Source organism: Daphnia carinata, chromosome 2 (genome assembly GCF_022539665.2).
Source record: "Daphnia carinata strain CSIRO-1 chromosome 2, CSIRO_AGI_Dcar_HiC_V3, whole genome shotgun sequence".
NCBI lineage: Eukaryota > Metazoa > Arthropoda > Branchiopoda > Diplostraca > Daphniidae > Daphnia > Daphnia carinata.
This window is the reverse complement of record NC_081332.1, coordinates 5,868,398-5,881,553: the sequence shown is the minus strand read 5'-3', so window position 1 is coordinate 5,881,553 and position 13,156 is coordinate 5,868,398. Positions and strand designations below refer to the sequence as shown.

The 13,156-nt window shown below is 38.2% G+C and overlaps 1 protein-coding gene across 1 annotated transcript; it reads right to left on the bottom strand.

Annotated features, from left to right (window-relative positions):
- Positions 1 to 8,407: 8,407 nt before the first annotated feature.
- Positions 8,408 to 9,831, bottom strand: LOC130687062 (THO complex subunit 3-like). The gene is made up of 5 exons (XM_057510227.2): positions 9,612 to 9,831; positions 9,386 to 9,542; positions 9,108 to 9,312; positions 8,885 to 9,046; positions 8,408 to 8,811 (listed from the first exon to the last, which is right to left on the bottom strand). Exons 1-5 carry the CDS (start codon positions 9,789 to 9,791, stop codon positions 8,559 to 8,561), a joined length of 957 nt encoding a protein of 318 aa, XP_057366210.1. The 5' UTR covers positions 9,792 to 9,831; the 3' UTR covers positions 8,408 to 8,558.
- Between the last annotated feature and the right edge of the window lie 3,325 nt (positions 9,832 to 13,156).

Sequence of the window (13,156 nt, the reverse complement as noted above, 5' to 3'; positions counted from 1 at the left end):
CATTAACCAAGGAACTCCCGAAAATGGAAGTTGTTTTTATGTGGCGTTCATAGTTTTTGAGCAACCTAAAATATAAAATTAGGGTCGAATCGAAACCATTACTAGCGCGCCAGTATGCTACAGCGCTAACATGACACATCAAACTTCTTTCATTATTCAAAAACTATAAACTCTATGTAAAAACAAATTTCATTATCGTGTTCCTCGTAAAATTTTGAATCGGAATTATATATAGTTATCTAGATTAAATGATACTAAAAATAAGCCCGGCCTTCTGTTTCTTTCGCTTAATTCAAAAACTACAAGGCCAATTGAAAAATAAACTTTATATTCGTGATAAGCATTCCATTCTGCATCGAAATCATGTATTTTAAGCCAAATTTGAAATTTGGCCAAAAATGAAAAAGTAAGAAGGCTATATTTATGGCAATCCGTTTTACATAAAAAAAAAAAAAATGGCGGAAAAAAAAAAATCGCACTTTTTTCTCTTTTTTCTACCCGTAGCCATCTATCAGTCGGTTTCGTTATTACAGGCATGTAAGCAATTTCAGTTAATTGTATCCCATTAGCAGTTAATTGAGTAGCGTGGCTGGAGAACAACGCGTGGCTGGAGGAACAATTGAAAAATGGATAAGATAATAAAACAAAAAAATGGTAAGTATAAACATTATTATATTGGTTTTCAATTATTAATTATTGTTTATTAGATCAAATTATGAAGCTGCAGGCCCAGTTATTGGAACAACACAAAATATTAGATAACAACAAAGCTAAGGATGGTAGGCCTAATACGTAATGATTCTATTTATTTGCTTTTATTCATTCGTGTTTTGTAGCTCAAATTTTTGAGTCTACAAGCTCAGCTAGGGGAAAAGAACAAATTGGAACAAAACAGTTTCCAAACAGTGAAGGAGGTTTTTCAAAACTCATCCCTAACTGAACGTGAGGATGAGTTGGCATTAGGTGAACAGTCAGGTGCCTAAACTTTTCAAATAAGAATTCCAAATAAGTATAGAATTTTAACAAACAATTATTTATTGTTTAGTTATTCAGTCCACCACCTGACAGTGTGTTAAATTTAAATTCTGTTAGTGCTGCACTAAAAGAATTGTTAGTAATAAGTCCATGTAGCGAAGGAACTGAAGAATTGTGGGACTGTATTTGGGCGGAAAATGGGTGTGGTATGGAAACACAGAAATGGCACGAGTTCAACATGAAACATGGATTAGGTACTTTTTTGGTTTTTGTCTATCGAAAAAGTATTTTTAATGCTATTATTTTGCATTCACAGAATTTTAGCGGGGGTTCAAGTCAAGTCTGGAAGTGTTACAGGATGGAAGAGTGAGCCTGTAGTTGAAAAAACAGAGTGCATTACCATTAAGGTGTGAGGTAAAGTAATAGAGTAATGCAAATTGTCTAATGAGAAGTACCACCTTGTGTTAATGAATCCGTTACAACAGCAATCCTTTATAGTTCTGACAGAAGAATATGCTCGCAATCAACTCACGAATCATGTAAGGTACGAACTATACATGTGAATTAAGAGTTTTTATGCTAATGGTGTTTTATTGTCTCATAGATGAACAATAAATTTTGATCTGAAAAGGTTTCTTGTTTGGGGCAAGGTCATGAATTAATTTTTACGTTTGGATACACTACATGGAAGTTCTACACTTAATTCATATTCCCCAAACGGTATTTAAAATTCAGAAATTGAAGTGCATATCTGGGCTCCCTTCTTTTCTGAAGCCCCGTTTCCCCTTGACTCATAATAAGCCCGTAGGGGGTCATGCCCCTACTGTACGGTATATATAAAAACAACATATACCGAGGTTTGGAGGGCTCTGGCCGGAAAGGGGACGTGGGGTGCCGCTTAGTCCGATGATGTGTTCACGGAGGGCGATGTGGCTACCCACAAATCCGAACTAAAGGTTAATCGCTCCTGTAAAAATGTTCCAAATCTTCAGCTCTTCTTCCGGCTTCTCTTAGCCAATCACCGGGTAATCTCCCCGGTGGGTCAACAAGGCAGTGTCTCCCCCTGCCTGGGTTGACGGCAACTTTTGAAAGGGCTATTGTGCCTTTTTAAAGTTGCAAAAATAATTGTAATGTGCAGAGAATTGTCAATAAAAATTTTTTTTATAAAATATTTTTTGCAAAATTTGTTTCTTTCATTGTCTCTGTTAGCTGTGTTCACACATTACATTCATCAACTTTTTTTTTTTTTGCTTTGCTTTATTTGTTTTTGTCACATTTGATGGTAAGGTGACGGGTATTGGTTTATTATTTATCTGTAAGCATTCTATTATTATCCAGGGATCGAACCCTGGATGTTCGGCATACCTCGCCGATGCTTTACCAATGAGCCACGAATCATATGATTTTAAGTTGGCTTTTTTTTCTAGTCACTTGTGGACTTGCATTTACACTTAGAATAAAACTGAAATGCAATTCTGCAATATACTCTTCTACATTATTCTACTTCATTTTTACACATCTACTGAGGTTTGAACCCAGGGTAACAGGTATCGCAGATAAAAGCTCTACCACAGAGCTAAGAACCTTATGGCAGCAATAGAAAGATAAACATATAGTTGTGAAAGACTGCATAAACATCCTAGACGATAACATATGATATGCGATAATAAAAATTTTAAATATATCTCGTGGCTCAATGTTAGAGCATCGGCGTTGCACGCTGAATGTCTGGGGATCGGTTCCCATACGAGTAAAACAAAATACAAAATTACTTCATAAAATATCCAGATTGTTCCTTGAATCTAAGTTGAAGAATTCAAAGAGTGTAATAAATAATACTTACAGATATACGATAAACCAATGGAAACAATGCTTACCATCAAAGGTGACAAAAACAATAAAGCTGAATTAAGCAAGCTAAATATAAAAAATGTAACGTGTGAACACAGCGAATACAGACTATGAAAGAAACGAATTTTGCAAAAAAATTTTATAAAAATAATTTTATTGACAATTCTCTGCACATTACAATTATTTTTGCAACTTTAAAAAGGCACAATAGCCCTTTCAAAAGTTGCCGTCAACCCAGGCAGGGGGAGACACTGCCTTGTTGACCCACCGGGGAGATTACCCGGTGATTGGCTAAGAGAAGCCGGAAGAAGAGCTGAAGATTTGGAACATTTTTACAGGAGCGATTAACCTTTAGTTCGGATTTGTGGGCAGCCACGTCACCCTCCGTGAACACATCATCGGACGAAGCGGCACCCCACGTCCCCTTTCCGGCCAGAGCCCTCCAAACCTCGGTATATGTTGTTTTTATATATACCGTACAGTAGGGGCATGACCCCCTACGGGCTTATTATGAGTCAAGGGGAAACGGGGCTTCAGAAAAGAAGGGAGCCCAGATATGCACTTCAATTTTTTTAATATCAAATACCGTCTGGGGAATCCGAATGAAGTATAGAAATATCATGTCATCCATCCAATCATTACAATTTATTCAGTGTCATGCCCCAACCAAGAATTTTTTCAGATCCAATGTTACTATTAACCTACACTGAGAAAAGAAAAACAACACCATTAAGCATCTCAATTGTTGCTCATGTGACTTACATGACTCATAGATTCAACTTCTGGCAGAAGCTCAGGAAAGGCCATACAAATTGTAGATGAAAATCATTGTATAAGGCTCTTGAAGGATAAAATAACACCCCTAGAATGTTGCATTGTTGATAGTTGTGTTCCCAGTATGCTGAAAATCCTTTCTTATTGGATAAATTTTTTTTTGTAGATTAGACATGGTTGGCAAAAAGGAGGAGAAAAGCTTCATCATAAATTCAAAAATTTTTCAAGAAAATTCCTTTCATACCTAAAGAGTCCATGTATGATGTTCATCGCTGCAATGCCAGTGAAGTGAAACATCTTTAGGGCCATTTAAGTACCCAGCTTCACCAACACTCTGAGTGTAAAGGACAAGTTGTTCTTTAGCAAGAGAAGCAGAATTATTTGAGGCTTCTAGCTATAACAGAACTATAAAGGATTGCTGTTACACAGGATTCATTCACACAAGATGGTACTTCTCATTAGACAATTTGCATACTCTATTACTTTACCTCATACCTTAATGGTAATGCACTTTCAGTGTTTTTCAACTGTAGGCTCACTCTTCCATCCTGTAACACTTCTAGACTTGACTTGATTCCCCACTAGAATTCTGTGAATGCAAAATAATAGCATTAAAAATACTGTTTCGATAGACAAAAAACCGAAAAGTACCTAATTCATGTTTTATGTTGAACTCGTGCTATTTCTGGGTTTCCGTACCACACCCATTTTCAGCCCAAATACGATCCCACAATTGTTCAATTCCTTCGCTGCATGGACTTATTACTAACAATTCTTTTAGTGCAGCACTAACAGAATTTAACTTTAACACACTGTCAGGTGATAGACTGAATAACTAAGCAATAAATAATTGTTTGTTAAAATTCTATACTTATTTGGAATTCTTATTTGAAAAGTTTAGGTACCTGACTGGGTTTGCCTAATGCCAATTCATCCTCATGTTCAGTTAGGGATGAGTTTGGAAAAACCTCCTTCACTGTTTGGAAACTGTTCCATTCCAATTTGTTCTTTTCCCCTAGCTGAGCTTGTAGACTCAAAATTTGAGCTACAAAAACACAAATGAATAAAAGCAAATAAATAGAATCATTACGTATAAGCCCTTACCATCCTTAGCTTTGCTGTTATCTAATATTTTGTGTTGTTCCAATAATTGGGCCTGCATCTTCATAATTTGATCTAATAAACAATAATTAATAATTGAAAACCAATATAATAATGTTTATACTTACCATCCTTTTGTTGTATTATCTTATCCATTTTTCAATTGTTCCTCCAGCCACGCGTTATTCTCTCCATCCACGCTACTGAACTAACTGCGAATGGCATCCAATGGACTGAAATTGCCTACGCCAGTAATAACGAGTCTGAGCGGTAGATGGCTACGTGTCGGAAAAAAAGAAAAAATTGTGATTTTTTTTTTTTTTTTTTGTGTAAAACGGATTGCCATACGTTTTACCCATAATAAAAATAAAAAACATTGGCCTTTTTTTTCTCTTTTACTGCTATCGCCATCTACCGGTAACATTTCTAGTTAATTCACTACATACACCGACCGAAAAATTTTTTAAGCCCGACTGAATAAGCCCGACAAAATAAGCCCGACTTTCTGTTTTTTATGGTTAATTCAAAAAGTAAATGCCTAATATGAAAATATACCCCATTTTCGTGATCAGCGATCAATTTCGAATCGGAATAATGTATTTTTAATGAAATCTAGGATTTGAAGAAAATTGGAAAAATTTTAGATTTCGCTTTAAATACATGGTTTCGATGAAGAATTGAACGGACATCACAAACGTGAGGGTTGTTTTCTCGTGGGACTCATAGCTTTCGAATAAAACGTAAAAAACGGTCAAAATTGGGTTAAAAAATAAGCCCGCGCTTATATTGCCGGGCTTAATATTTTTTCCTATAAAAAATAATAGCAATAAATCTAGATTCAAAATTTTACGAGGAACACGATAATGAAATTTGTTTTTACATAGAGTTTATAGTTTTTGAATAATGAAAGAAGTTTGATGTGTCATGTTAGCGCTGTAGCATACTGGCGCGCTAGTAATGGTTTCGATTCGACCCTAATTTTATATTTTAGGTTGCTCAAAAACTATGAACGCCACATAAAAACAACTTCCATTTTCGGGAGTTCCTTGGTTAATGAAGGTTATGAACTATAGTTCAGGGAAATTTGCGATTTTTGACGATTTTCGGGTATTTTCTACTGACACATGGATTCGACCCCAAATTTCACGAGGATTACGAAAATATGGGTCTTTTTTCATTCAGACCAACAGATAGTGAGTTATTAGACATTTTCAAATCGGAAGTTATACTGAAAGTTAAAACTTCGAAAATTTAAAAAATGAACTATGTTCTCCTTTACAAGTTACAAAAGATCTGCGTAGTTTCAAACGTAAACTATAGTAAATTAACATAACATGGTCTTTCAAAGTTCTTAAAGTTCAGTTTTAAGGTACGACCTGTATACCACTTCAAAGCACTACTACACACATAATAATCGACGTAAATGTTTCATAACCATCCCCTTAATTTGATAGCCATCAGAATTAAGATGATAGTGGAACAGATATGGTTATTACCGGAAAAAGTAGACGGGAGATCCCATTCTTGCGGAATATTGATAGCAAATAGCACATCTTGTTAGAATTTCTTGAAGGTCCAACAAAAAAATCTTCTGTTACAGACTGTGAATATTTTGTTGCATTGGCAAATGACTGCTATCATGTAGTTTTTGCAGTAACATGCAGGCATGAACATCTGCATTTAAATCCATAAATAAGTTACAATTGATTCGCAAAGTAATAAAATCATGCAACAAACTATGATATGTGAGGAGTACACAACAGAACACATCTGTTACTTTTAACTCCACTACTGGATATGTTTACTAATAAAGCAGAATAAGATTAACATGTTGCAAATGTAAAAGTAGTAATTAATCATCTTAATAATCCTGAAAATTGGCTTTTGGTTGTAAAACACAAAAACCATCAATTTTCACCAAATATCATGCACAGTTCTGCTTGTAACACTGGCTTTACCCAGAATGATACAACATGAGACCTGGTTTTCCAAGAGTATGTTAATATTACCTCATCCTAAGCCCAAGTGCAACAGCTGACATTTCGTTTACGTAACGACGCAGTGCAATATTTGCACATGGATAATAGCGATGGAGGTAAAAACAACAACAAAAAACAGAAATAAAGATACCGTTCAGACGAGAGAAACTCAAATACACGTTGTCAACGTAAAAACAAAGTAAACAATGAGAATCACATGACAACAAAAAGTAATAATAGTTCGATTTCAGACGCCAGAGGCTGTTGAATCTGTATCGCCATCTAGTGGGAATACAGCTTGGACAGGTTTCTAAAAATAAGCCAAAACAAAACAAACCCGACTTTTCGGCTTGACCAGCTTGGCCGTTAGATGGCGATAGCAGTGAAACAGAAAAGGAGGCCGATATTTTTTGGGGGGGGGAAGGGGGGGGGTAAAACGGATTGCCCTACATCAGTGCCATCTAGTAAAACTTTTGGAAGCTCAACCTAAGAATTAAAAAAAAATCGGGCTTATTTTTTTTGTCGGACTTCAATTTTATTTACACGACCACTAAAGGCACAGCAACGACATCTAGCTTGAGTAAAAAAACTAACTTTTTTCAGAAAAAGGAAGGACTTTGCTTCTCTCTAAATTTTTTCGTAGAATATAGAATAACACAATTCAATACTGAAATAAGGCAGACCACGTTTAAACGGTCCCTATAGCAAATTATACTGTTGTGCCACAAATCGTTTTATTTGTATGACTTAATTTCAAAGAAAAAATTTTTTTTCCATTATTACAAGCTTCGCCTAGACTACATAGTTCATTATTTATTTTGTGAATTTAGTCCACAAGTTTAAATTAATGAACGAATATGGGTGGAAAAATGGCAAAGCTTGCAGCATCGAGGTTTGGGTAGTTAATTTCGTGTATTAAAGGGATGCTACTGACATATTATCATTGGAGTGGTAGGAATAGGCGGTGTCGATCACTTCCTATAGAGGTGTCACGTCCTGAAAAGTTCAAGTCGTGAATGTGCCACATAAGTTGTGGACCATCTGCCATACGGTGGGCATTTGGGAATACATGCTGCGAACGGCAACCTCTACAGTACATAAAGGTCCGCACAAACGAGGGAAAAAAAAAGAAATGTGAAACTGAAGTAGGAAGAAAGTCGGTTTAGGGAGTCGCCACCCCCCCCGCTAAACAAGTAAATTTGACGTGAATACTGGCTGCAGTCCCGATTACTTCGAAATTATCAACCTATGGATGATAAGTATAAGAGAAATGATTAGGACTGTGCGAAGGTTCACGTAAATGGTCAGGTGGGGCTTTCTTCTGCTAAGAATTGGGCAAGCAGACCGAACTTGCCCAGTTTACTTCAGTTTCACATTTCTTTTCTCATACTTTGCGCCCATCAAGAAAAATTCTTTTTTACATTGTATGAGGAACTAACTTCCGCCTTCGTCTACGGACCAAAACAGAGCACGCGCAGGGCCTGGGGGGAAGTTTCCGACCGTGAATTAAAAAAAATGTTCTTACCTAAATCAATAATCATGTAAAAAATTGTCATGCAAAATCCTAATTAGTAAGCCAAAAAACAGTTAAAAATAAAAATAAGGGGGCACTTCACATTTTACTTGCCTCAATATTTTCCCGCAAGTTAAGAAAGAAAAGACAATTCTCTTTTGCCTTCTGAAAAAGAATTCTACCGCTAAAGAGATCTGTTCTCTTTTTATGTCCTTCGACAAAGTGGAAGGATCTTATGTATTTTCAACAGAGTTGAAGACATAGTCGTGATAAACGATTCACGATAAGAGTACGATCAATCTGTAAGGAGGAAAAAACGATACATAAAACATGTGTAGCATTTAATCACCGATTCCACTGGGCCATCACTCGTTAGAGAGGCCAAAGAGCTTCACGGTTCCAGCATCTCGATTTCCGTCATCTTTATCATCGCAGGCGTAGGCAAGTAGATGAGAGCGTGGATGCCATGCGACTGTGAAGGTAGGCGTGTCCACTGGAATGGCTATAACACGTTCACCGGTGCCTACATGGCTAACATCGATCAATAGGTCTTCTGACCCTGACGCTAACATAGATCCATCGTGGCTGAAACTCAGGGTGCGGACTGGCCAGTCCAACCTAAGAAAATACCCACTCTATTAACTGAATAACCGAAATCTAAAACCACTGCGTCATTTGGCCTTATCAGTACTTTGAGAATGTACGCAAACATGCTATTTCATCGGCATCCCACAGCGAGACTAGGGCGTCGGCCGATCCAGTGGCGAAATACTTCCCAGTAGGATCGAATTCGATGCAAATGCAGTTGGCAGGGTGAGCTTGAGTGACGTGGACGGTCGTGAGCTCTGGGTAACTAGATCGAGAGATTGGTAGTATCATTTGAGTTGAATAAAAAAAAAACAGTTCACCATTACTCTAATATGTGGATGCAGCCCTGCCCACTTGTTAGGAAGAACAGGTTACTGGCCTTGTTCCATTCAATCTCATTAACTTCAAACTTGAACTGATGTTCGGTTCTAATTTTAAAATTCCTAGCATCAATAAAGGTGACGAGATCTTCCTTGTTCCCAACAGCAATAGAGTTCCCATCAGGTGACCAAGTAATATTGATATTTTCTCCTGGCGAAGGACAAATGGGAAACAAATGGGTGTGAACTTGCACAATAAAATTTGAATTTGACAATGGATATACCTTTGGTATTAACTGTGGCAATGCTTTTCTTTATCCTTGCATCCCAGACTCTCATGGTTTTATCACCACTGGCTGTGCTGAGTAAATCTGGATTGGTTTCGTGCCAACACAACTGATCGACACTGTCATTGTGTCCAGAAAACGTCTGTTCCTTAACCTGAATTATACATTTCGTTTAAATATCCGTCAAGCCAGCTTACAGTTAATAAGCCGGTAATATACGTACCAGTCTGTCACTATCAATTGTGAAAATGCACACCGTCTTGTCAAAGGAACCTGATGCTAACCGCCGTCCATCGCAGTTCCAGTCTACTGTGTGAACTTTAGCGGAATGTGCGGTTACTTCCCTGATGCGATTGTGTGTTTTAAAATGATTTTTCAGCTCTTCGTATTCAGCAATTGCCATTTTCCTTGTTTGAAACGGTTGCCTTTACAAGCGTGTCAACAACAATCAGCAGACGAACTTTGATTTTCATAGGTTTACAAGAACAAGTAAATGCCTTATCCTCTAGATGGCAGCATTCGTCATATTTAACGAATTCCTCGGGAAAATGTTACGCATAGATAGAACGAAAGGAATGCGTAGCGTCGTAACACCGAATCCTCAATTGGCCTCTGATTAGTCAGACGTTAAACGATGTTTATCGACTAGCCAAGATACAATATATTCATAAAAAGGCAGAAGGTGGGCGGACAGGCTGAAGCTTTTGTTACAGTAGACGGGTGCATAATCAAGCGTGACTAGCACACAATGCAACAACCGACGGCGCCGAGCAATGGTACTCGAGAGATCTGCATCTTTTATACGAGTATACCGTACAACCTTGCTACATAAATTCAACCCGTGTGCTCATTCTCTCGCCATTTTGAATGTTATTGTTACGTTTCCCATTTAACGTTCATCAATAAACGCAGCAAAAGACCAACGAAAAAAAAAAAATGCGACTGGGATGGGCAGCAACACACATTCGTAGCTATAATGCACTACAGTTTTCAGTTTTCTTTTTTTTTCTTTTTCATGTCTTTTCACAGCAATCATCAAACGATCCGTGTTTGGGCATCACAGCAATATAAAGCAAAAATTGTATTGCTGCAGCGCAGGCGGCCGTTTCTAGCAGCTTGGCACACACACACACACACACACACACGCACGCACACACACAACACATATACACAGAACGGCTCCTATAATGCTAACGACTAACGAGTTAGCATCGACTTTACAAGAATTTACAGCTGTATAGTAGAGGGGGGAGGAAATTTACGAGTCCCCCTCTTCTTCTTCTTCTTCTTCTTCTTCACTTCTCCTCACACAAAAAAAGAAAAGGAACCCCCGTATCAGTACTACGGGTCGGGACATTTACGGCCGCCATAAAATAGGCAAATTTCTGCCCCGTTAACTGGCGATAAACTCGCTAGGGCGTCCAGCGCGCGCGTTGTGCTGCTGCTGGCGCTCTTCTCTCTGCTCCTGCTGCTGTCCCTTTTCTTTTTCTCTTTCCTTATTCCATCGCCTTCTCCTCTTTTTTTTTTTCCTCCTTCCTCTCCATCATTACAACCAGAAAAGAACTTCTTCTTCTTCTTCTTCTTGTTCAACGCTCTTTCAGCCTCTATTTTGATAGCCAATCGGTCCCGTGTGTGCGTAATAACATATCGCAGTCGTAAATCTGCACAACGTTTCGTTTTTTCTTTTTTTTTTTAAGGAAGAATTTGCCTCCACTGCTGGACTTGCAGCAGTTGTTCAAAAGATCGTTGCTTTACGTCATGTTGGCCTATACCCAAAAGAGAGCCATATAAGCTGGACTGGAGGAAAGAAATTAAAAATTAAATAAAAAAAAAAAAAAGGGGAGTCTATTTTGCCTTTTGTTTTCATTTCCTTTTTGTTTTGTTTTTTGTTTTTTTGAAGTTTTTCACCTCAAATTAAAACGTCTATAGAGTAATACGATTCCGATGATACGGTTTGGTGGGTGCCTGGACACTTTATGGAGATTGGACCCGCTGGCCGGTTATATATATATATATATATATATCCCGGTGATTTACAACGCGGGACTCGCAGCGCGGCCATCATGGCTCCGGCTATATAGCCGATTCTATTACAATAGCATTCTCCGCCCGTTTTTCGAACGATGATTGCGTTATTGTTGCCTGTTCCATATTGATGAACTATGCTAATTGCATTCCATTCTCTTTCTCGTCTTTTTATTTTTTTTTTTATTTTTCCTCTACTGTATATATCATTCGCCATGTGTAATAGCATTTAACTCCCTCCATTTCGCTTATCCTTTTTTTTTTTAATTCACGTTTCGAATGGAAATTTTCAGAGTCGGTAAACGCCCGGCAAAAAGGAACTGATACGTATTTTTCTAGTTGATTCCAATCCGATATAGTTTTCGAACCCATCTTTGTTCTTTGCCCATTGATTTCGCTATTGATGATTAATCCAATGGGCTTTGCCGAACGAAAAGAAATCAAAATAGAGATGGAAAAACAAAACAAAAAACTATAGGCGTATATATGGGTTTCATGAAGGTTATGTGTGTGTGTGTGTGCGTTGTATTATGTGTCAAGTGGGAACAGCTGGGCCGAAAAGAGAAGAGAGTTTGGTGTGTAAAATGTGCGGTGCTGGCTTGGCGCAACTCATCAGCCATTGGAGTTGATTGCGAGTTAATCAATCGAGACGCCCGGCTCGACACTCTCAACAAGAGCTCGCTTGATGATGATGATGATGACGCGAGGAGATGGAGGGCAAGTGGGTGGTGGGCTAGAGTCTCAGCCGCATATCCATCAAGCAAAAAGGCAACAGTGAATGGCAAGTCTGAATTCTCTCAGCGCCAATTAAGCGGCTGCCGTTCTGCACGTCCTTCACTGCGCACATTACAAAATATCAAAGAGCCTGCGTGCACCCCCAATTCGGCGGTCATGTAAGCCGAAAATAGAATAAAGAAGAGAGAAAATAATAAATAAATAAAAAAAACAAAAAACAAAAAACAAAAAAAAGCAAAAACATTGATGAAAAAGAAGTTTACCGTTGAGCGTCCTACTCCCCCGACGCCCATCGAGAACCGACGCCGACTGATTGGTCCGCCCCTCGTTAACACACGAAACCAGTTACAGAACGACCATCCCCCCTCTTTTTTTTTTAGTTATGTTCTTTATTTATTTTCTATTTTTTTTTTTTTTTTGGTTACACGGACCCCACCGCATCGAGCAAGAGGGGTGGGTCTCTCTGCGTCTAGCATTGGATACATAAAAATAACAATAGAGAGTGCATCTATACAGACGCCTATATATATATATATATATACACGAGATCGCATCGATCAACGAGCTCGTTGTCTTTATAGGTTTTAGCACCCCGACAGCTTATATTATTATAGCAAACGCATTCGCGCTCCCCCCCCCTCCTTCTATATATATATATGTAACAAACGGTTAACGTCCTATTAAATGAATTGGATGTGCTTTCCCGTTCAATGCGCCCTCTCTTTCTCTCTCTGTCCCTCCCTTCTAATGTTGACTCGTCGTAATAAGTGCGGCCGTATAGATGCGAAAACGAGTGGAGGACCTGGCTCTTCGATATGATTGGTTCCAACCGGTCTCGTCACTTGCTCGTCTATTTCAAGCGACGCCGCCCTTCACGCATCACAGCCTAATGGACCGTAACAATCCAGCGCATTCATTTCCTCTCTTATATATATATATTTTTCTTCTTTAATTTCATGTTCGCTGTGATGACGTGGTCTTGTTCTTTTTATTTCTTTTATGATTCGT

What these genes read in the sequence shown, in the direction of transcription:
- LOC130687062 (XM_057510227.2), bottom strand. Translation starts at nt 9,791, where the DNA reads ATGGCAATTGCTGAATACGAAGAGCTGAAAAATCATTTTAAAACACAC. An exon ending in CAATTGATAGTGACAGACTG is followed by an intron (nt 9,543 to 9,611) that starts GTACGTATATTA and finishes TGTATAATTCAG; the next exon opens with GTTAAGGAACAGACGTTTTC. An exon ending in TGCCACAGTTAATACCAAAG is followed by an intron (nt 9,313 to 9,385) that starts GTATATCCATTG and finishes GTCCTTCGCCAG; the next exon opens with GAGAAAATATCAATATTACT.